Here is a 22,984-nt window from a genome sequence, read left to right as displayed (position 1 = left end):
GATCGATCAAAAAAATGAACGATTTATCAAGGAATGAATCTTTAATTTCCACAGTCCTAATTATATATATATATATATATATATATATATATATATATATATATATATATATATACATATTAATGATCCTATATATACACTCCTGCTCCTCTTCACCCCTACGATTAAACCCAGACTGGATAATGAAACACATTAGTGGTGGAGGTCCCGTCCCAAGCAGGACCTTTTTGTTTGATCTAGGTGAATAAAGTTACCAGTGTTTGAAATTCCAAGGCATGCAGCCAACTTTTTCCCCTTAAATTTGTGCAGTCTATGGGGGGTAGGAAAGGCCCCTGCTGGTGGTCTTTTAAGAGGGTGAGCCAAATTGGGGCTTGAGAACAGCACACTCCAAATGTTTGTGACTTTAAAAATGCCCATAAACACTTGATTTTGCCTACACTTCTCTCTTACTAGAAAGAAATTCAGCTGTACAGTATGTAGACGTTTTCTCCCTTCCCCACAGCTCCAATATCATCTCTGTCTGAAATATCTTCAGTTCCGATTGCAGTTTTTTATATTTCTTAATATTTTTAATTAGAAGCTCTTTAGACAATTTTTTTGTCAAAATGTTAAATATGCCTCTTGTCTAGTAAAAGGAAGGAATTGTGCAGCTCTTTGTATCTTTCCAATCATTCATACACACAACAAAGGTCTGTTTTATTTAAAGCTCACCTACAAAACCCTTGGTTCTCATAAACCATATTAAGCCATTCGTCGATTCTCGGCCGCCTCGCTGGCTTGTTGTTGTTGTTATTTCCCCCTTTCATTGCAAAATATGCCGCCTGCATGTTCTCCAGTTCCTCGCATTCTAATTGATGCCATACGACCTTGTCTCTGCACAATGGGAAATGACAAAAGATTAGATCAATGTAGGGAGGCACAGCCACGCAATATGCATATTCTCAATGTACCATCTCTTCCCAACACATCACAGGACAAGCTTCGCTCCCATGTCATATTCGAAGAATACCTTCTACAAATGTTACATTTTGATTCTCTGGGGCTGCGATTATTAACATGAAGACATTTTGATCACGTACAAGCTTTTTTTCTGTTTTCCCAGTCACAACGTTATTGTTTGAGAAGCCACTTATGCTACAATGTATTTGATAGAAAAGAAGTGCTGTGGTTCGATGTGTATTGTATGCATACATGATTCATATATGAAAAAGAAACACATTCTCACGCCGCTAAATAGGTGTCATTTAAAATACACTTATCATTATATGGTTGGCAATGAAAAGAGCAGAAATGAAGCCCAACGTGCTATATATTTATATATATATATATATATATATATATATATATATATATATATATATACACACACACACACTGAGCAAAATTATAAACGCAACACTTTTGTGTTTGCCCCTATTTATCATGAGCTGAACGCAATGAACTACGACTTTTTCTATGTACACAAAAGGCCAATTTCTATCAAATAGTGAGCACTTCTCCTTTGTTGAAGATAATCTATCCACCAGGTGTGGCATATCAAGATGCTGATTAGACAGCATGATTATTGCACAGGTGTGACTTAGGCCCCATACACACCATAGAATCCATCCGCAGATAAATCCCAGCAAATGGGTTTCTGTGGATAGATCCTATGGTGTGTACACGCCAGCGGATCTGTTTCCGCGGAGAAATCTCCTCTGGGATGGATTCCAGCAGATCGGATATTTGCTGACATGCACAACAAATCCATCTGCTGGAATCCATTCCAACGGATGGATCGGCTCGTCTGTACAGACTCACCGGATCCATCTGTCCAAAGGGATTCCCCGCACGCGTCGTAATGATTTGACGCATGCGTGGAATTCCTTATATGACAGCGTCGCGCCCGTCGCCGCGTCATAATCGCGGCGACGGAGCGACACGTCATCGCCAGAGGATTTCCGCGCGGATTTCAATGCGATGGTGTGTACACTCCATCGCATCGAAATCTGCGGAAATCTTTGAGAGGATTTATCCGTGGAAACGGTCCGCTGGACCGTATCCGCGGATAAATTCTCTCGTGTGTATGGGGCCTTTAGGATGGCCACAATAAAAGGCAACTCTAAAATGTGCAGTTTTATCACACACCACAATGTCAGATGTCACAAGTTTTGAGGGAGCGCGCAATTGGCATGCTGACTGCAAGAATGTCCACCAGAGCTATTCCCCCTGAATTGAATGTTCATTTCTCTACCATAAGCCATCTCCAAAGGCGTTTCAGAGAATTTGGCAGTACATCCAACCAGCCTCACTACCACAGACCACTTGTAGCCACACCAGCCCAGGACCGCCATATCCAGCATCACCACCTCCAAGATTGTCTGAGACCAGCCGCCTGGACAGCTGCTGCAACAATCGGTTTGCCTAACCAAAGAATTTCTGCACAAACTGTCAGAAACCATCTCAGGGAAGCTCATCTTGATGATTTTTGTACTCATCGGGGTCTCAACCTGACGTCGTTGTAACTGACTTGAATGGGCAAATGCTCACATTCAATGGCGTCTGACACTTTGGAGAAGTGTTCTCTTCACGGATGAATCTCGGTTTTCACTGTACAGGGCAGATGGCAGACAGCATGTATGGCCTTGTGTGGGTGAGCGATTTGCTGATGTCAAAGTTGTGGATCGAGTGGCTATGGACAACAAACACAGGTGCATTTTATTGATGGTATTTTGAATGCACAGAGATATCGCAATGAGATCCTGAGGCCCATTGTTGTGCCATTCATCCACGTCCATCACCTCATGTTGCAGCATGATAATGTACGGCCCAATGTTGCAAGGATCTGTACACAATTCCTGGAAGCTGAAAACATCCCAGTTCTTGCATGGCCAGCATACTCAGACATGTCGCCCATTGAGCATGTTTGGGATGCTCTGGATCGGCGTATACGACAGCATGTTCAAGTCCTTGCCAATATCCAGCAACTTCCCACAGCCATTGAAGAGGGATGGACCAACATTCCACAGGCCACAATCAACAACCTGATCAACTGTATGCAAAGGAGATGTGCTGCAGTGAATGAGGAAAATGTTGGTCACACCAGATACTGGCTGGTTTGCTGACCCCCCAATACAGTAAGGGCCAGTTCATACCAGACGCAGATCCGTACAGTTTCGTGTTAATTTTTTCTGCACAAAATGCATGCACAGTGTTTTCCATGTATTCCAATGGCTCTAGTTGGCTCTAGTTCACACCAGGCAGTCAGTTTCCGGTGCAGAAACTGACCGGAAACTGACTGCATGGTGTGAACTAGAGCCACTGGAATACATGGAAAACAATGTGCATGCATTTTGTGCAGAAAAAAAGCACATGGAACTGCGTCTGGTGTGAACTGGCCCTAAAACTGCACATTTTAGGCCGGGTACTAACGAGCAAACATGTACGATGAAAGCGGTCCGTCGGACCGTTTTCACCGTACATGCCTGCCAGAGGGCTTCTGTACGATGGTTGTACTAACCATCGTACAGAAGTCCGCGCGTAAACACTACGCGGGGCGTGTCCGCGTCGTCGCCGCGACGATGACGCGGCGATGACGCGGCGACGTGGGCGGGCCTGCCATTTAACCTCCTGGGCGGTGTTCCCGAGTCTGACTCGGGGTGAGATTTTTGGGCTAGGATCGGTAACCCCGAGTCAGACTCGGGCTCGCCTCGCTGGATGTACAGGGAGTTTTACTTACCTTGTCCCTGGATCCAGCGATGCCACCGCGCTGTGTGAGCGAGCAGGACCTCGCTCGATTCACACAGTGCCTCCGTGTGACGCTGATCTCCGTTCCCTGCGACGTTACGACGCACGGGGACGGAGAACGGCGCCAAATTCAAAAAAGTAAACAAACACTATACATACAGTATACTGTAATCTTATAGATTACAGTACTGTATGTAAAAAAAACACACCCCCCTTGTCCCTAGTGGTCTGTCCTGTGTCATGCATGTCATTTTATATAATAAAAACGTTTCTTTCTCCCTGCAAACTGTAGATTGTCCATAGCAACCAAAAGTGTCCCTTTATGTCAAAAATAGTTTTAGATCAGCTAAAAAACAGCGATAATAAATTATAATCACTTGCAGAATTGTGCGATAGCAATTTGTGGGGAAATTCGTCATAAAAAAATAAAAATAATGACAGCAACAATTCTGCAACTGAGCAAATTTCAGTGATTTTGATTTGATTACATTATATTATTATTTGTTATAATTATTTATAATTATTTATTATATTATAATTTATAATTTTGTTTTAAAAAAAATGTCATACCCGGGATGCCTATTAGAAGCTTGTTTGGTCAGATTTAAGTGAGTTATTTCTAAAAATGACAGACCTACAATATAAAACGCCAAATTTCCTTGCAAATAATGGTACCGCTTTCAGCATGTTTTTTCTGAAAGAATCATACCGCCAGGGAGGTTAAAGGCTTCCACGCATGCGTCGAAGTCATTCGACGCATGCAAGGGACGGCGGGCGCTCGGACATGTACGGTAGGTCTGTACTGACGACCGTACATGTCCGAGCGGGCAAGATTCCAGCGGACGGTTTTAAAACACGTCCAGGAATATTTGTCTGCTGGGAAAAGGCCCGGCGGGCAAATGTTTGCTGGAATTCGGCCCGCTCGCGCCTACACACGACCGAACATGTATGCTGAAACTGGCCCGCGGACCAGTTTCAGCATACATGTTTTGTCATGTGTACGGGGCCTTAGAGTGGCCTTTATTGTGATCAGTCTAAGGCACACCTGTGCAATAATCATGCTGTCTAATCAGCATTTTGACATACCACACCTGTGAGGTGGATGGATTATCTCGGCAAAGGAGAAGTGCTCACTAACACAGATTTTTGAACAATATTTGAAAGAAATAGGCCTTCTGTGTACATAGAAAAAGTCACAGATCTTTACATTCAACTCATGATAAATAGGGGGCAAACACAAAAGTGTTGCATTTAAAATTTAGCTCAGTGTAAATATCCCACTTACAGCTAATGATTTGCCAATGGTGGGTGCCAGCCCCAATTGATGTACAACAAAATCCACAAGGGAGAACGGGAAATGGCGAGGAGCACCAGGGCTTTGTGACACCCAAGGAGTAAATAGTTAAGTATACACACAAGTAAATATAAAAGTGTTTATTGGGAAGGTTTAAAAAGTCCCCTTCAACATAAATGTAGTGAAAATGACTGAACATTAAAAACACGTGACATCAAACATGTACAGAATACAATACATCCCAATAGATATAAGTGGCTCTGATGCGTTTCGACCAAGGTGGTCTTCCTTTCTGTTGTAAGTCCAAAGTACAATAGGCCATGGGAAACAACTGAATTTAAAATTTTAATACTCATAGTCGAAGTAAAAGTCTCACTGGTTGCTGTAGGGGACAGCATTTTATGAGCTGTGCAATGCTTTGGGCCTTTTTTTTTTATCTCAAAGAAGTTTTTTGAGAAAAGAGCAAACAGAACAAATAGTACAGGTTCCAGATAATACATGTCAACAACAATAATGTTATAGTTCCACCTTCCACCATTGAGAATTGTATGTATTCCCTTCAGAGTAATAACAACAGTAACACACTATAAATCCAGTGTAAAGCCTCGTACACACGCTCGGTTTATTCAGCAAGAACCAGCAAGAAAACTGCTGGCAGAGCTTTCTTGCCGAGTATACCGAGCGTGTGTACGAGGCTTTCAGGTTTCTCGTCAAGAAAACTGCCTAAAATCTTGACGAAAAAAAATAGAGAGCCTGCTCTCTATTTTCTCGTCATGATTCTCTGCAGTGTTTTCCTGCTGAGAAACCTGATTGTGTATACTTACCTGTCGCCGTGGAAACTCACGCAATCTCGAAATTACTTTGACGCATGTGTGGGAACTTCCTAGGCATAGGTAGGGTGCAGCAAGATGACGGAGATGGCATCGAATGTGACGAGTGAATGCTCGTCGTACGCGATGACGTAACTACGTTCTTGCCTTTCAAAAGAACCGTGGTTTATTTGAAAGGAGTGTCTGTACACTCGGGCGGCAAGAGATTTTTGCCAAGAATTACGCGTAAATTACGTTCACGTCACAGGCATTGAGCCGACGTATTTTTGGGCGTAAATACGACGTGATACTGAGCATGCGCGCGCATGCGTCATTCGTTCGGCCATGCATCTACGTGGGGTCAAGCCTCATTTAAATACAACATGCCCCCTACAGCCTACTTTGAATTACGCGCTCTTACGCCGGCCCATTTACGCTACGCCGCCGTAACTTAGGAGGCAAGTGCTTTGTGAATACAGCACTTGCCTCTCTAAGCTGCGGCGGCGTAGCGTAAATACTGTACGCTACTCCCGCGCAACGTAGATCGGCCGTACCTGAATCTAGGCCTTAGTAGACATGTTTAGGATCCGCCTGGATGTTAACCTGGAATATCCTACTGATGGTATTGAGAACATCTATCCAGTATAGTTGCAACTTTGGACAGTACCCTAAAAGAGGAATTACATCTCCATGGACCGTAAAGTATCTGGTAGCTGGTCTCTTTATAAAGAGAACCTTGCACTCTATTTACTGAAGTCATCCCCAGTGCCAAAATGCTGAAGAAAAGGGAAAAAAGTTTGAGTACTTTTCTTACCCATGGCTTCCGTATTGCACGGCCTGATGTCGCCATCTTTCTAAAGAAATCTCATGAGATGCTAAGTAGCACAAATCACGCAAAAAATTATGCTTCTACCCTGTTCTGGGGCATCATCTCATGAGATTTAGGCTATTTGGCATTACCCACAATCTCGATGGAAGGATGGTGACATTACCCTTAATTAGGTTTCGTGTGAGCAACCCGGAGTTGGGTGCAAGTCATGCTTGAATGGAACAGTAGTGTTGAGAGGCAGTTTTTGGAGAACATGTTTTGGAAAGGATAGTCCAGAAGAAAGGGTAATCCCATTACACTGAACCCCCCCCCCCCCCCCAACTTTCTTTTACAGTGATATTACCTAGAGTGTTTTGAAGCCTTGGAAAGTCCTTTAGTCAAGGCAACATGTTGCCATGACAGAGGAAGCCTGTGATGCCCTGAAACATTATCACGAACCATGTGACATAACCTTTTACAATAAATGGTGAATGGAACTTCTTGGGAGGACTGGTGGCATTCTATATTTTACATAGTTTGTGATGACATCAGGCGATGGACTGCATATTAGAATTTCTTCCACTGCATGAGAAATAGAGGTTTGTAGTGATTGCTTGAATTAATTATGCTGAAGTTACTCCTAAATGCAAATTTTGCCTAATTGCACGTACTGCAGAGGAAGGCAACCAGCTTTTATAGGTTCTAATGGCCTCACATGCAGATGCTGATTCCTCACATGTTTAATTTTTTACATCACACAATTCCACTCTTACATAACCTGATGTATGAAGGAAAAACCCAGTCCTGGTCCACACAGCCCTTGAGCCATAATTTGGGCTATTATTATTACCCTATGGGGGATGCTAAAGCAGCTTTTTAGGATGCTCAGTGGAACGGAGGGATATAATACTCTGATTAAGAAACTAATCAGCTGCAACTTGTTCATTTGAATGCCACATTCTCTAATGGTGTTTTATGAATATTGCTATAACAACATTCATTATGCTGGCTAATGGAAGTAATAAACAGAATATAAAAAATTCTGTTTTGCACAAGACTATCATATTAATTAGAAACTACCCTAATGAAGACATAGCTCAAAAAGTAATGCTGAGCTTGACTTTGTGTTTGTTGATGTCAACTTTTAAGGTCATATTTATCATTGTATTAATTATTTTTACTTAGGCTGAAATCACTCTAGAGCTGAGTATCTTTGATCCTTTTACAGTTTTTTTTAAAATGTTTGTACAGGTTTTTTTAAGCATTTTTGCAGGTATCTGTGGCTTGAGTGTTTTTTTTTTTTTATTATTATTTTAGCCAATGGAAAGCTGGTTACTAGGGAAAAATGTACAATACAAACGTTACTGGGTGTAAAGACGGTTCTTCTTGTATTTACCTATATGGTGACAATCTTTGGAACTCTGTATTTTAATTTAATATTTAAACATTTTTTGATGAATATGTACAATTGTGAATAAAACCTTTTTTACTCTCAATATCCTGTATATTTTGAAATATTATTAGTGCCTTAAAAGTCCACCCAGGGGAACCCCCCTTTTTCTTTTCTCAATACAAACGTTTCCCCACCATTTTCAAGCTTCTTTCAGGAGCTCCTATTGAACTCTATTGGGGACAAAGCTTCAAGTTCAAAATTATGCTCATGTACTTTTGTTTAGCTTTACGCTTCAAACGACACAATAGAAAAGCTTGGCATTTTGAATTTTGAGTATTTAGAAGCTTTGAAAATGCTTAGGTGTGAATAAAGTCTAATGCCGCGTACACACGATCATTTTTTCGGCATGAAAAAAACCGAAGTTTTTCGGCATGTAGAAAAAACAAAGTTTTTCCAACTTCATTATTAAAACGACGTTGCCCACACACCATCGTTTTTAAAAAATGCTCTAGCAAAGCACGGTGACGTACAACACGTACGACGGCACTATAAAGGGGAAGTTTCATGCGGATGACGGATGACGCTGATTTTGTGTTAGTAAAAGACGATTCGCGCTTTTCTGTCTGTTACAGCGTGATGAATGTGCTTACTCCATTATGAACGGTAGTTCTACCAAAACGAGCGCTCCCATCTCATAACTTGCTTCTGAGCATGCGCAGGTTTTTAACGTAATTTTAGCCCACACACGATCATTTTTTACAACCCGAAAAAGACATAGTTTAAAACGTCGTTAAAAAATTCTGCCGGCTTTCCCACATATTGGAAAATTAATGCAAAAAGAGACTTCTATTCTTAATGAAATATTATAAACAGGTATTAATTAGCTTTCCTTTGCTGGGGAATGAGTGCCATCTGCGAACTGTCATTCTATAACCCTTCCTAAACACAGGTTACCTAATTCAATTTCCTCTAAAGTAGAAGATTATAAAATAAATGAAAAATTCTATAGAGTTAATAAAATCAAACAACTGAACAAATCCAGAATTAAACACTTTTTTTTTTACTTTGAATATGAATGGTATTGAGTGAATTTAATTTTCCCCAACATGTTAGAAAACTATGTTTTGATGATAATTCCCTGCGTCTTTTCTTCTCCTCTGCTTTGCCTTCTCTTCATTTATTTTTAGTTTATACTTTCCACTTAATTAACTATAACACAATTTCAATTTAAGCCGAGTGAAAACATAATGTTCCCCGGGCCGATTAAAGTGAAGTCTAATCGACGTCTCTTTTCCAGGTGTCAGAACAAATTAATTAGTTGGGGGTGAAGGAATTGTAACTCATATGTACCATTTCTGCTACAGAACAACAAGAAGCAATATTAAACACCACCGCCCTCAGGATTTTCAGCAGAAATTTTTGTTGACTGTATTCGTGAACAACGATGAGCGAGTCTGCTGGGGCTTGGTTCACGAACAGTTTTACAAATCTTACTTGAAGTTAACCTCCCTGGCGGTATGATTCTGTCTGGAATTACGTACCAAAAGCGGTACCATTATTTGCAAGGAAATTTGGCGTTTTATACTGTAGGCCTGTAATCCTTAGGAATAACTCACTTAAATCTGACCAAACAAGAATCTAATAGGCATCCCGGGTATGACATTTTTTTTAAAACAAAATTATAAATTATAATATAATAAATAATTATAACAAATACCGTATTTTCCGGCGTATAAGACGACTGGGCGTATAAGACGACCCCCTAATTTTCCAGGAAAAATTTTGATTTTGGTATATACTCGCCGTAAAAGACTACCCCCTTCTTATTAGTCTTTCTGGAAGCTGAGGGGTAGCCAGAACCGCTGACAGAAACAGGCTTTTTCAAATCTCACTGTGCCATTACATTACATTCCTCACTGTGCCATTACATTACATTCCTCACTGTGCCATTACATTACATGCCCCGACTGTGCCATTACATTACATTCCTCACTGTGCCATTACATTACATGCCCCGACTGTGCCATTACATTACATTCCTCACTGTGCCATTACATTACATACCCCGACTGTGCCATTACATTACATTCCTCACTGTGCCACTGTGCCATTACATTACATGCCCCCACATTGCCATCACTTGCCCCTCACTGTACCATCACTTGCCCCTCACTTGCCTCTCACTGTGTCATCACTTGCCCCCACTGTGCCTGAACTTGTTGCCCCCCAGTGCAATAACCGCAAACACTCACTTTTTTTTCCAGCGGTGACAGTCTCCATGTTGCCAGCGCGAGCATCAATGATTTGAAAGCCGCGCCTTCTCTTCAGAGTGTTCTGTGATAGGCGGAACACAAATTTTCCCAGCAGCGCCTCTGTTCTGTTTTCCGCCTATCACAGACGTCTTCTCATCTCGTCCGAGGATGAGAAGGCATCTGTGATAGGAGGAAGTGATTATAATTTATTATCGCTGTTTTCTAGCTGCTCTAAAACCATTTTTGACGTAAAGGGACACTTTTGGTTGCTATGGACAATCTACAGTTTGCAGGCAGAAAGAACAGTTTTTATTATATAAAAGAACATGTAGGGCACTGGGCAGACCACTAGGGACAAGGGGGGTGTGTATTTTTTACATACAGTACTGTAATCTATAAGATTACAGTATACTGTATGTATAGTGTTTGTTTACGTTTTAGAATTTGGCGCCGATCTCCGCTCCCGTGCGTCGTAACGTCGCAGGGAACAGAGATCGACGGCACAGGAGGACACTGTGTGAATCGAGCGAGGTCCCGCTCGCTCACACAGCGCGGTGGCATTGCTGGATCCAGGAACAAGGTAAGCCAGCGCGCGCTGCAGGCTCTGCATAGCTACCCTGAGCGTGACTCGGGGTTACCTATTTTAGCAGAAAAAATCCACCCCGAGTCACGCTCGGGGATACCGCCAGGAGGGTTAAAGAACGTTTCAGTGAATCCCACTGAAGTCTATGAAGGATAAATATTGTTTTTCAGCTCTGGCCATTGGTAGGGCAAATAAGTAAGGTATTGTCAAACAAAAGGCATGGAAAGTGCTGCCATGGGGGACATGCACCAATACCGGAATAATATATATATATATATATATATATATATATATATATATATAAATATATACATATACACACACACAGGGGCAGACTGACCATTCGGGCACTGCCTGGGGGCCCCATGCCACTAGGGGGCCCCATCAGGGTTGTCAGCCTTAGTAAAACCAGGGACAGTATGTCAAAACCTGTGTTTTTTTTACATCTGTCCCTGAAATGTCCATTACAGACATTCTTTTGGTCTAAAAATCTGAAGATTATAGCTGCCCTGTCTCTCCAGTACCTTCTCAGTGTGTGTGTGTGTACTGTGTATACTTTGTGTGTATACTGTATGTGTGTGTGTATACAGTACTGTGTGGTCCTATAATCTAATGCCTGGGGGCCCCATAATCTCCTATTGCCCGGGAGCCCCATAATCTTCTATTGCCTGGGGGCCCCATGAGTTGTCAGTCCGCCCCTGTATGTATATATATATATATAAAGTATGGCTTCTGTGAACTCAACCCTGGGTTATCCATTCCTAAAAATTACTGGCACACAATATAGGTTGTCCTTATTTCTAGTGGCACACCTGCAAACTTTTCAGCCAAAAGCCAAACCTCATTCCTATTTGGGAATTTCTGATGACACTGGCTTGTGGCCAGAACTAAACAAAATCATAATTTTTTCTCCTGGATGCACACGAATGATGATGTACGAGCTCTGTCCTGTGATCAACTTAGAAAAGACTAATGCCAAGGTACACTGCAGAAGGTGGCATCCTGTTGGCGTTCTATGCACTTCTACTTTTCTAACCCCTTCCTGCCTCCTCCCCATGGCACTGGGTCTGAATGTCGGCAGGCAGGGTGGACTTCCTGATGATGTGATTACTGTGACTGGCTCTCAAAATAGTCACATGATCAGAAAGTTATCTTGCTGGCTCCCCATCATAAGAGAGACCGGTAGTTGTCTATGACAGACTGGTGGTTACTGTGCTGAGAACGTGCAGTGAGTGCGCTCTCAGCACAGAACTCTAAGTTGCCATGAGCAAATAAGTGTGGCGTGTGGGTGTTTAGGTCCATGCTCCCTGCCACCACACAATGCGTTACATGGTCAGCAAGATGATAAACTGTATAGGCTGCCAACCTAGAGAATGGAAAGATGGGTTCATATTTTCTAAACTATAAAGACCCTGCTGACTCCTCTTATAGCCAGATTCAGAGAGAGTTAAGTCGGCGTATCAGTAGATACGCCGACGTAACTCTGAATCTGCGCCGTCGTAAATTTAAGCGTATTCTGGAAACCAGATACGCTTAAATTAGGCTAAGATACGAGCGGCGTAAGTCTCCTACGTCGTCGTATCTTAGGGTGCAATATTTAGGCTGGCCGCTAGGTGGCGCTTCCGTTGAGTTCGGCATAGAATATGTAAATGCCTAGATACGCCGATTCACGAACGTATGTGCGCCCGTCGCAGTAAAGATACGCCGTTTCTGTAAGAGGTATGCCGGCCGTAAAGATAAAGCTGCCCCCTAGGTGGCCTAGCCAATGTTAAGTATGGCCGTCGTTCCCGCGTCGAAATTTGAAATTTTTACGTCATTTGCATAAGTTGTCCGTGAATGGGGCTGGACGTAATTTACGTTCACGTCGAAACCAATACGTCCTTGCCGCGTACTTTGGAGCAATGCACACTGGGATATGTACACGGACGGCGCATGCGCCGTTCGTAAAAAACGTCAATCACGTCGGGTCACCAAACATTAACATAAAACACGCGCCCCCATCCTCATTTGAATTAGGCGCGCTTACGCCGGCCCCATTTACGCTAGGCCACTGTAAGTTAGGAGGCAAGTGCTTTGTGAATACAGTACTTGCCTCTCTGACTTAAGGTGGCGTAGCGTAAATACGATACGCTAGGCCGCCTTAAAGATACGCGCCCCTACCTGAATCTAGCTATTAAAGTGTAAGTAATGGCAGGCGTAACATGACCCAAAAGGCAGAGTTGGCCTTTAAAAACTCCCCCAAAAAACTTCTGACAGCCAAGACCTTTGGGAGCAGAAGGGGAATATCACTGGAATAGCTACTAAACGTGCCACAAACATCTGACAACTTAAGCTTTGATGAAAAAATGCATGAGCAGAGGCTACCTTCACTAACTGCTACATGTCAAACCTGCTAAAAGATTCAGGCAAACGTTGCTGTAGTTACGTGAAAATCTTGACATTTTCTGTAAATATTCAGTTTGGTTATTAATCCTCCTTATTTGCATTTCTGCTCATTGGTCAATGACACCTATCCTATTGCAGGATCTGCTTGAAATCAATTGACTAGTCTTGCTTAAAGTGGTTATTAAGCCACATTAACAAGTATGCACCATCCACGCTGTCTCCTTATGCATTGTCCCCATCTGTGTGTGATTTATAAAAAAAATGCAGTAATACCTCATGTAAGAGCCGAGATCTGCAATCACATGACTGGCCGGGTCTCTCCTTTCCTCCTCTGTCAGATGCAGAGGGAGGGGCCTAGATTCCCCCGCTGACGTCACTCGGGAGGAAAAGGAGAGGAGCAGAGACCCGACCATGTCAAGTGATCGCGGATCTCGGCTCTTACATGAGGTATTTACAGCCAGGGGCGGACTGACCATTGAGGCACTCGGGCACTGCCCGAGGGCCCCATGCCACTCAGGGGCCCATCAGGGTTGCCAGGCTCATTAAAACCAGGGACAGTATGTAAAAATCTGTGTTTTTTTTACATCTGTCCCTGATATGTCCAAAACCGACATGCTTTTGATGTGAAAATCCTGAGATTTTAGCTGCCCCGCCTCTGTAATGCCTCCTGGCTTGGTGGCCAACTGTAAGCCCGGGGGCCCCATAATCTTCTATTGCCCGGGGGCCCCATGAGTTGTCAGTCCACCCCTGTTTACAGCATTTTTTTTATAAATCACACACAGAGGGAGACAGTGCATAAGGAGACAGCAGGGATGGTGCATACAGGTTAGAGTTATTTGAGCAGCAGGAGCGGAGGGGGTGGCACTGTCATGAGCTGACAGGCAGGTAGGGAAGGAGGAAGGAGGACACAGGAGACAGAGGAGACACGTGACAGCAGGGTGCGGATAATGGAGGCACGCAAACTGACCACGGTGTCAGGGCTCAGCAGCCATGATTACTGTGGTCAGTTTACAGATGGGAGGGGAGAAACTGGCAGGATTAACCAGGTTTTTTTTAGGTGTTAAATGTAGGCAAATGGCACAGGACAAGCACTGTGTCATATAACATGCTTTAAAGGAGCAGGGTCTATTTTTTGGGGAGGTTAACATACGCTTGAACATGAAAAGTCCACAATGTTTATGATGACCAGAGACTATGTGATCTTTGCCTTAGCTGTAGTTCACAGGATTAGGCTCAGGAACAGATTTTTTAGTTTAATGACAATAATTTAATAATTAATTAAGATACCGCATTTATCGGCGTATATCACACACTATTTTCTCCTTAAAATAAGGGGAAAATCGTGGGTGCGCGATATACGCCGATAGCCGCTTCCCGCGCTCAGTTTGAAATCCTGCGCCGACATATACCGAGTGCAGTACATTCGGGTACATTCGGCTAGTCTCTGCTTCGCTCGTGCTCACGCATAAACGTCACAGAGCGAAGACGAGCCTTGCCGAATGTACCCGAGTGTACTGCACTCGGTATATGTCGGCGGAGGCGTTCGAACTGAGCGCAGGAAGCGGGGACTCGACTTGAGGCACACGCTGGAGAAGCCGGGAGGACACCATCGAGGCCACAGACGGACGCCGGACCGGACGATGGACGCTGGGAAGACACCAAAACTGTAAGTAATAAAATCATATAACATTTTTTTTTACAGGAATTTTGGGGGCAACTTTAGGGGTGCGCGGTATACGCGGGAGCGCGTTATACCGCGATAAATACGGTAATTCATATGAAATAATTCATAAAAATACATTTAACAGTATTTCTAACTAATGACAATAAAGCATAATGCCGCATACACACGACCGTTTTTCGGGTTGTAAAAAATTACGTATTTTTTTATGTCATTGAAAACTATCGTGTGTGGGCTCCAGAGCATTTTTTGCGATGTAAAAAATGGGCATTAAAAATTTAGAACATGCTCTAATTTTTCACAATGTTTTTAACGTTGTAAAAAATGATCGTGTGTGGGCTTTAACGACGTGAAAAAAACACGCATGCTCAGAAGCAAGTTATGAGATGGGAGCGCTCGTTCTACATTCATCATGCTGTAATAGACTAAAAAACGCAAATCGTCTTTTACTAACACAAAATCAGCAAAAGCAGCCCCAAGGGTGGGGCCATCCGAATAGAACTTCCCCTTTTTAGTGCCGTTGTACGTGCTTTGCTAGAGCATTTTTTTTTCACGATCGTTTGTAGGCAAGGCCGTTTTAACGATCAGGTTGGAAAAAACTTCGTTTTTTCTAGGCCATTAAAAATTTCATTTTTTACAAACCGAAAAACGGTCGTGTGTATGCGGCATTACATTTTTACTCAAAATAATAATGTAATGTGGTTTTTGATTATATGTCTATTCCATTAAAATGAAGTGTGAATAATAATGACAAGACCACGTATTATAGTAGTTTCACAATCCACATGTTTCCGTTATACGATATTTCAGAGATTCTTAATAAGAGGCATTTCTATTTTAAGATAATTATGCTGACAGCCAGCAAATAGAAGAGAAAGATGAAAAGGTGAATAAGTAAAGCTGTAAGCATTTCAAGGGCACAAAGCCAGCAGAATATGCAAATTATTCTAGGTATACTCTTGACTCAGCAATGGTTAATTCACAGCGCTGGGGAACTTTCAAATGAAAGATTTTCACATTGAAAGCTATTCTGGTACCAAGGGGATAACAGGAACACTGGGCTCAGCATGTCAACTCTGATCCTATAAATTACCACACTGACTCCAAGGAGCTGGTCTCATTTTAATACTGATTGCAAGACATTAGGCCTTAAAATGTTATTAAACCCACAACAGTTAAATCAATCTGTATATGCAGTAAAGCATGCTTGTTATACCGAATGTAGAACCTAAGGTGTTAATCATCTGCAGTGTGTTAAAAAAGGCTGTTTGATCCTGTCTGCTCTTAACCTCCCCTTTTTCCACTGACCCCAATCTATCTGCTGATAGTACAGAGCTTTTGAGGCACTCTGCTCATGCTCAGTTTGGTGTGTATTGCTAGAGAGTTTTTTTTTCTTTTCTTGGGAGAGTGAATGAGATCAGCACAGGGGTCCGGGTCCTGCATTCTCATAGGACAATCAAGGGAGAATAAAAACTCCTCCTACAAGATTTAACCAAAGACTTATAGAAGCTCTAACTGCTGATGAGAAAAAGGTATTTAGCAGTTTATATTTACTAAAATAATTGCATTTCCATGTTCTGTGTCATGTTAGGGACCAGACATAGTGAATGCAGGGTCCTGGGTGTGGTAACACTTTAAAGCGAAGTTCCACCCAAAAATTGAACTTCCGCTTTTTGGAACCCCCCCCCCTCCTTCGGGTGTCACATTTGGCACCTTTCAGGGGGGTTTAGATATCTGTATAAAACAGGTATTTGCACCACTTCCGGGTATTGATTCATGTGGGAGTCACGCCCCTTCACGTCACCCCCCCCCCGCTGTCTTCTAGGTAACACACTGCTCCCAGGAGAGATCAGGGACCAGTGAATGGCGCAGTAGGGAACCAGGCAGTGAAGCCGCAACGCTTTACTTCCCGATTCCCTCACCGAGGATGGCGGAGGGGGCAGCCAAGAAACGAGTGGTTGCTCGGCTTCAGGTGCCAACATCGCTGGACTCCAGGACAGGTAAGTGTCCATTTATTAAAAGTCACCAGCTGAATAGTTAAAGCAGGACCTCCGCTTTAAAGCGGAGGTTCATCCTAAATTTCAAGTTTGGCTGAATTAAAACAATACCCATCGATAATACCTAAACCGTTTTTTTTTTTTTTTTAATCGCTGTCTTTACCTTGTTTATCTAGCATTTTCTCTCCCGTCAATCAGTGTTTCCCCGCGGGAATGTGCGTGTATTCGATTTTCTCCGGACCAGCGCTAAGTCTCCTGGGAGTGAGTGAGAATCCCAGGAGAAGCGCTGTGCTGTAATCCCACGATATCTCGCGGGTCACGTGACTCCGGCCGGCCGTTGTGATGGCAACAGTGCAGTGTTGACGGCGACGCTCGCCGTCAACACTGCACATGCGCGGGATAGAGCGGTGAATGCTGGGACGTCAGCATTCACTGTATCCCGGAAGGATAAGCTGCTGGGATTCACAGTGCCCACAGTAAAGATGGAAACGTCCATCTCGGGATTTTAAAACATATCCGTTTCGGGAGAAATTAAATGCTGTGGGCTGAAAGACTGGGAGACACGGGTGCTTATTTGAACCAGGTAAGAGCGGCAGAAGGATTTAGAAAAAAAACGAAAACCCGCGGAACCCCCGCTTTAACTATCTTAGTTAACTAAAAGCACTACACTTTCTCTTGAAATGTAAATAAATTGAAGTACCTGAAAAAGTGTACTCCATATTGTGTAAAAGGGTCCCAATAATGCTTTGCAATAATCCCTGGCATTCATAAAGACTGGCGCAGACAGATTTTTCAACAGTGTCTCTAATGCATTTTAAAAGTGATGCAAGATGTAACAAATTCCTGTACTTGCATGAGAGACACTTTACCAAAATCTTTCTGCGCCAGTTTCTCTCTCTGTACACTATAAGAGAGTTGGTATTATTTAACTCTACTTTCATAAGATACACACTGGGCCAGATTCAGGTACGAGATACAATGGCGTATCTCCAGATACGCCGTCGTATCTCTGAGCTGCGGCGTCGTATCTATGCGCCTGATTCTTAGAATCAGTTACGCATAGATTTGACTAAGATCCAAACGGCGTAAGTCTCTTACGCCGTCGTATCTTAGTTGCAATTTTATGCTGGCCGCTCGGTGGCGCTTCCGTATATTTACACGTTGAATATGCAAATTAGGTAGATACGCCGATTCAGAAACGTACGTTTGCCCGGCGCATTTTTTTACGTCGTTTGCGAATAGGGCTGTACGTAAGTTACGTTCACGTCTTAAGCAGTGACTATTTGAGGCGTAATTTTGAGCATGCTCACTGGTATTCTTTCACGAACGGCGCATGCGTGGGGTCACCATTAATTTAAATAAAACATGCCCACATCATTCACATTTGAATTACGCGGCCTTACGCCGGACCACATACGTTACGCCGCCGTAACTTAGGGCGCAAGTTCTTTCTGAATACGGAACTTGCGCCCTAATTTACGGCGGTGTAACGTATCTGAGATACGTTACGCCCGCCCATAGATACTCCATTGTATCTGAATTTACCCCACTGTTGGTCATTTATTTTGAATTTGGCGAATTCAATGAACCACAATGTAAGAGTGGCGCATTTTACAACTACCTGGATTTGGTGCACAAGTTACTGAAGAGATTTCTCCTAGTTTCTTGTCTTAGTGACCTTACAGAAATTGAGGAGAAATCCCACCAAAAAAAAACAAAAAACATAAATATATTGTAACATCCACATTTTTTAGAGTTAATGTTTTTTAATAATTTTTTTATATCAGGCTTTTCAGATAATCTCTTTAATCAGAGATGTGATTTGGACAGGTACTGGTCTGATTGACAGCAGCTCCATCTGTACCTTACCATCTTACCCGATCTTACTTCAGCCAGCCCCAGGAGGTCTGTAAATCATATGTATCCCTGATTAAGGACAAGGTCAGATGGGTGCTTTTCATGTTGTGTCTGACTAGATGTAAACCCTATCTGAACGGCATTTAGTTTGCTAAATAACTGTGCATTATATAATATGTCCTTGTGTTTTTTTATAATATACATATTTTTGTAACATCTATGGCATCTTCTACATCCCCTTTTGCTTGCCTATATGCACTCCAGCAAGGGCTGCATGGTAGGTCTCAATGGTGGACAATGCCTGTGTAGATACAGCCACTTGTAGTCTCCGTCAGGCAGAGGCGGCTCTAGGCTTTGTGAGGCCTTAAGCAAAACTTGGTATGGGGCCCCACTCACGCCCATGATGGGAAAAATAATTCAAGGACAAGAGCCTCTTCCCCACAACCCTGGTCGATGGTTGTGGGGGTCTGCAGACATAGGGCTTATTGGAATCCGGAAGCCCCCTTTAACAAGGCGGTCCTGCTTTTTAATAACTAACTGCCTGGGGCCACCCGGTGATGTCACCTGGTGAACCTGCCCCCTTGTGACATCATTGACCGAGGGCATGCTGAGTCATTGACGTCACAAGGGGTGGTGTCGCCTATATTCACTGGTTGTTAGGGACGTTGGCGGCCCCACTCTTGAGTCAGGGCTCTTAACGCTGCCTGAACACAGCAGCGTTAAGGTCCCCTGTCCCACTAAACTGGGGTAATGCATTGGGTAGGTTAGGTGGCTGTAAGGGCCCTGTGAGTGTGAGGCCTTAGGCGACCGCCTAATTTGCCTAATTAAAGAGCCGCCTCTGCCGTCAGGAGCTTGGGTGACAACACAATTTTGAGAAATGCTATTCTAGTGCACAGCTGGGAAATAGGGAGAGTGCCAGTTATGTTTGGGCCCTCTGACCCCATAGGAAAATGGCAGTTGCTCCAGCTTACCTTTTGGATCTTCTCTTTTCACTTTTTTTCACACATTTCACAAGACAGCAAACCAAAAATGCCATCGACATGAGCAGGATGATGGCGCAGCTCACAATAGAGGCAATGACCGCCACTTTAAATCCAAACGTCTCATATTTTGATAGAGCTGTAAAACAGGAAATAAATTATAGTCATGGATGTCAAATGCAAGAGGCATTTCATCATTAAGCTATTGTACAGGGTCCTCTTGTTTTTCCCTGGCAGAGCTGATGTTTAGCTTCAAAGTGACAAATTATTTTAACTTCTGGATGCCATTCAAAGCTGACATTGTATTTAAGGCACCACTTAAGTAGGGTCCTATTTTTATATTTCTTATGTTCATGGCTGCCTCTGATGGATATTAATTGGAAGCAGTCATCCAAATAGCCTGTGGTGATAAATATAAATGTATAATGAAGGCTTAAGGAATCTTACGCTGCTGCAGTTTGGCAGTCTAGTGTAGTTTTACATGACAGTCACTAAAAAGGAGATACTTTCTCTACCTGATCGTATGTGGGGCAGTTGATATATATACATACTATATATAGTAAGGTGACCAGATTTTTTAAATTAAATTTGGGGACATATTTTTTTTTTTTACTAGTAATGGCGGCAATCAGCGACTCTGCCCGTCGCCGCCCACCTCGCAGCCTGTCAAGTCTCACTCTCCGGGCCCCTGGCTTTTACTGGGGGGGGAGCGGCGAAAGATCACTCAACCAGGGAAGGCAAGGAGATAAGTTGGCCGGGACTTCAACCAAGGCAGAAGAACATGCGAGTGAAGCTGAATGGGTATGCACCGGAAACTGAAGAAATAGTCCGACCAGCACATCATGATCAGAAAGGGGCACAGATAATGGAAAAAAAGACACCCCCTAACCAATTAGGAGCAGCGGAGCGGGGGGGGGGGGGGGGGGGTAAATTGCAAGCATTTCTGGGGACTTTAAAGTGTAATGTCACTTTTGTTGGAAAAAACCCCCAAAAAACTCACTTCTGGGTGATCAATGTACATAGCAAGGATTTTACCAAACGTTGTGCAGAATCTTATCTTTTTGATCTGAATAAATAGCTGTTTGTTTCTCGATGTCCTCTAAAGACTGATTCTGAATAGAAGCGACTGGTTCCTTATAATCAGTTGGTGAAATCTCAATGTTCTGAAATTTTTATAGCAGAGGATGCCTAAAATCTGACTTGTATCTGAGGCCCCGTACACACGACCGGATCGATCCGCTGAAAACGGTCCGCCGGACCGTTTTCAGCGGATAGATCCGCTGCGATCGCTGCTGGATCCGCGCGTAAACAATACGCGGGGCGGGTAAAAATAAAGCTCTGTAAAGTTGCGCTAATAGATAAAACAAAAAAAGAGCATATAACAAAAGTCCATAAATATAATAGTCCGATAAGGGGGTGGAGGGGGGCTTGGGGGCAGTTGCATGCAGAAGTTTTTTTTACCTTAATAGTAAATGTGAAAAAAAAAAACATGCTATAGTATGGAGCAGGGGTCAAGTCCTGGGGAAAAAAGTGTGGGAACTCCACCCAAGATCCACTCCCCCACCCAAAAAAAAAATGATACACTCCTATGCATAATTACTAAACCGCAAGTTCTTTCTAAATCCCACGATAACTAGCGGCAGACCTCCGCAATGTCTCCTGGAAACAATGACAAAAGCTCCCAGGAGACATTGCGGCATCGAGGAAGTGACGGAATAAACGCACACTACCCGATGAATCCATATACAGGAAGCGGCCAGTAACATAAAGGATTACTAAGGTTCGCCTGCCCCTGATAGTGACTTGAGCTGGGCATCGCCGCTTAGTGAAGGATTGGCTTGGGCGGCTCGGGCGGCTCGGCTGCTCTAGTCCTGCAAAGGGAACTGAGTTCCTGCTGTGAAAAAAGTGCAGGAACTCCGTTCCCACGCGTTCCCGCAGGACTTGAGCCCTGGTATGGAGGAGGAAACAGAATAGAGAAAGACACAAAGCTGAAAAAAATAAACTTAGTTGCTGAACCACAAAATAATAGCGTCACCCGACCAGCTATGTAAGTGTGTAATATTGTGTGCCCTGAGCAGCCTCCAGATAAGCACTAGTGCTGTCACATATTCAGAGGAGGGTGAATCACACAGAAAGATCCCATAATGTTGGAATGATGAGAGATCTCACACTCTCCGCCTAGAATCACTGGGGAATTATGCTTAACTCAACAACTTTCTTGAACCTGCAGCACCCTGGGAGGGTTGGATCTTTTTCATCTGTTTCCTCTTCTCTTATTTTCTGTTTCCTAGACTACAGCTGTCTTACTTAGCCTTATGCATACCTCTTGTCTCCTATTTAGGCCTTATTAAATGCTTTTGCATGCCAATGAACAGCAAGACAAATGAAACTAGAAAAGGCAATTTGTTTAAAAAAAAAAAGAATCATCTTTATTGTGCACCGTTTACAGGTCGCTAGTTTCTTCCAGGGCTAAACATAATGCGATCTTCTTCTTTGAAATATCAAGGTTGCTCATTACATAATAAAAATGCATTTGTTCCCATGGATAACTGCCTTGTTTATTTATACAGTTGTGCGCATAATTTACATACCCTGGCAGAATTTATTATTTTGCCCATTTTTCAGAGAATAGGAATGATAACACAAATACTTTTCTTTCACTCATGGTTAGTGTTTGGCTGAAGCCATTTATTATCAATCAACTGTGTTTACTCGTTTTAAATCATAATCACAACAGAAACTACCCAAATGACCCTGATCAAAAGTTTACATACCCCAGTTCTTAACCACATCCCTACCGCGTCATTGTGAAATGACGGCGGCAGGAACCCCTTCTCGATCCGGGTGGACGTCATATGACGTCCTGCGTTCCCGGCGATCTAGGGCGCGCGCCCGTGGCGACGCTCGTGACCCGGCACGGGTGCCCGGCAGCCGCGATTGCCGCCGGGTGCCCGCAATTGTCGGTAATCACGGCAGGAGTGTTGATCTGTGTGTGTAAACACACAGATCCACCTCCTGTCAGCGGTGAGGAGACCAATGTGTGTTCCCAGTACAGAGGAACACACATCGGTCTCCTCCCCTTGTAAGTCCCCTCCCCCCTTCAGTTATAACACATCTTAGGGAACATATTAACCCCTTCCTCGCCCCCTAGTGGTTAACCCCTTCCCTGCCAGTCACATTTACACAGTAATCAATGCATATTTATAGCATTAATCGCTG

The 22,984-nt window shown here is 43.3% G+C and overlaps 1 protein-coding gene across 1 annotated transcript in view; it reads right to left on the bottom strand.

Annotated features, from left to right (window-relative positions):
- Positions 1 to 653: 653 nt before the first annotated feature.
- The window catches only part of SUSD3 (sushi domain containing 3), a 178,209-nt gene continuing 155,878 nt past the window's right edge, over positions 654 to 22,984 (bottom strand). Inside the window, exons 3-4 of the mRNA XM_040359287.1 lie at positions 19,757 to 19,904; positions 654 to 873 (exon numbers count right to left, since the gene is read on the bottom strand). Of these exons, the coding sequence (XP_040215221.1) occupies positions 708 to 873; positions 19,757 to 19,904 (314 nt within the window). The 3' untranslated portion in view covers positions 654 to 707. The remainder of the gene's footprint in view (positions 874 to 19,756; positions 19,905 to 22,984) is intronic.

The sequence above is a fragment of the Rana temporaria genome, chromosome 7 (assembly GCF_905171775.1).
Source record: "Rana temporaria chromosome 7, aRanTem1.1, whole genome shotgun sequence".
NCBI classification, from domain to species: Eukaryota; Metazoa; Chordata; class Amphibia; order Anura; family Ranidae; genus Rana; species Rana temporaria.
The sequence above is the reverse complement of the archived record's forward strand: the minus strand, read 5'-3'. Positions and strand labels throughout refer to the sequence as shown.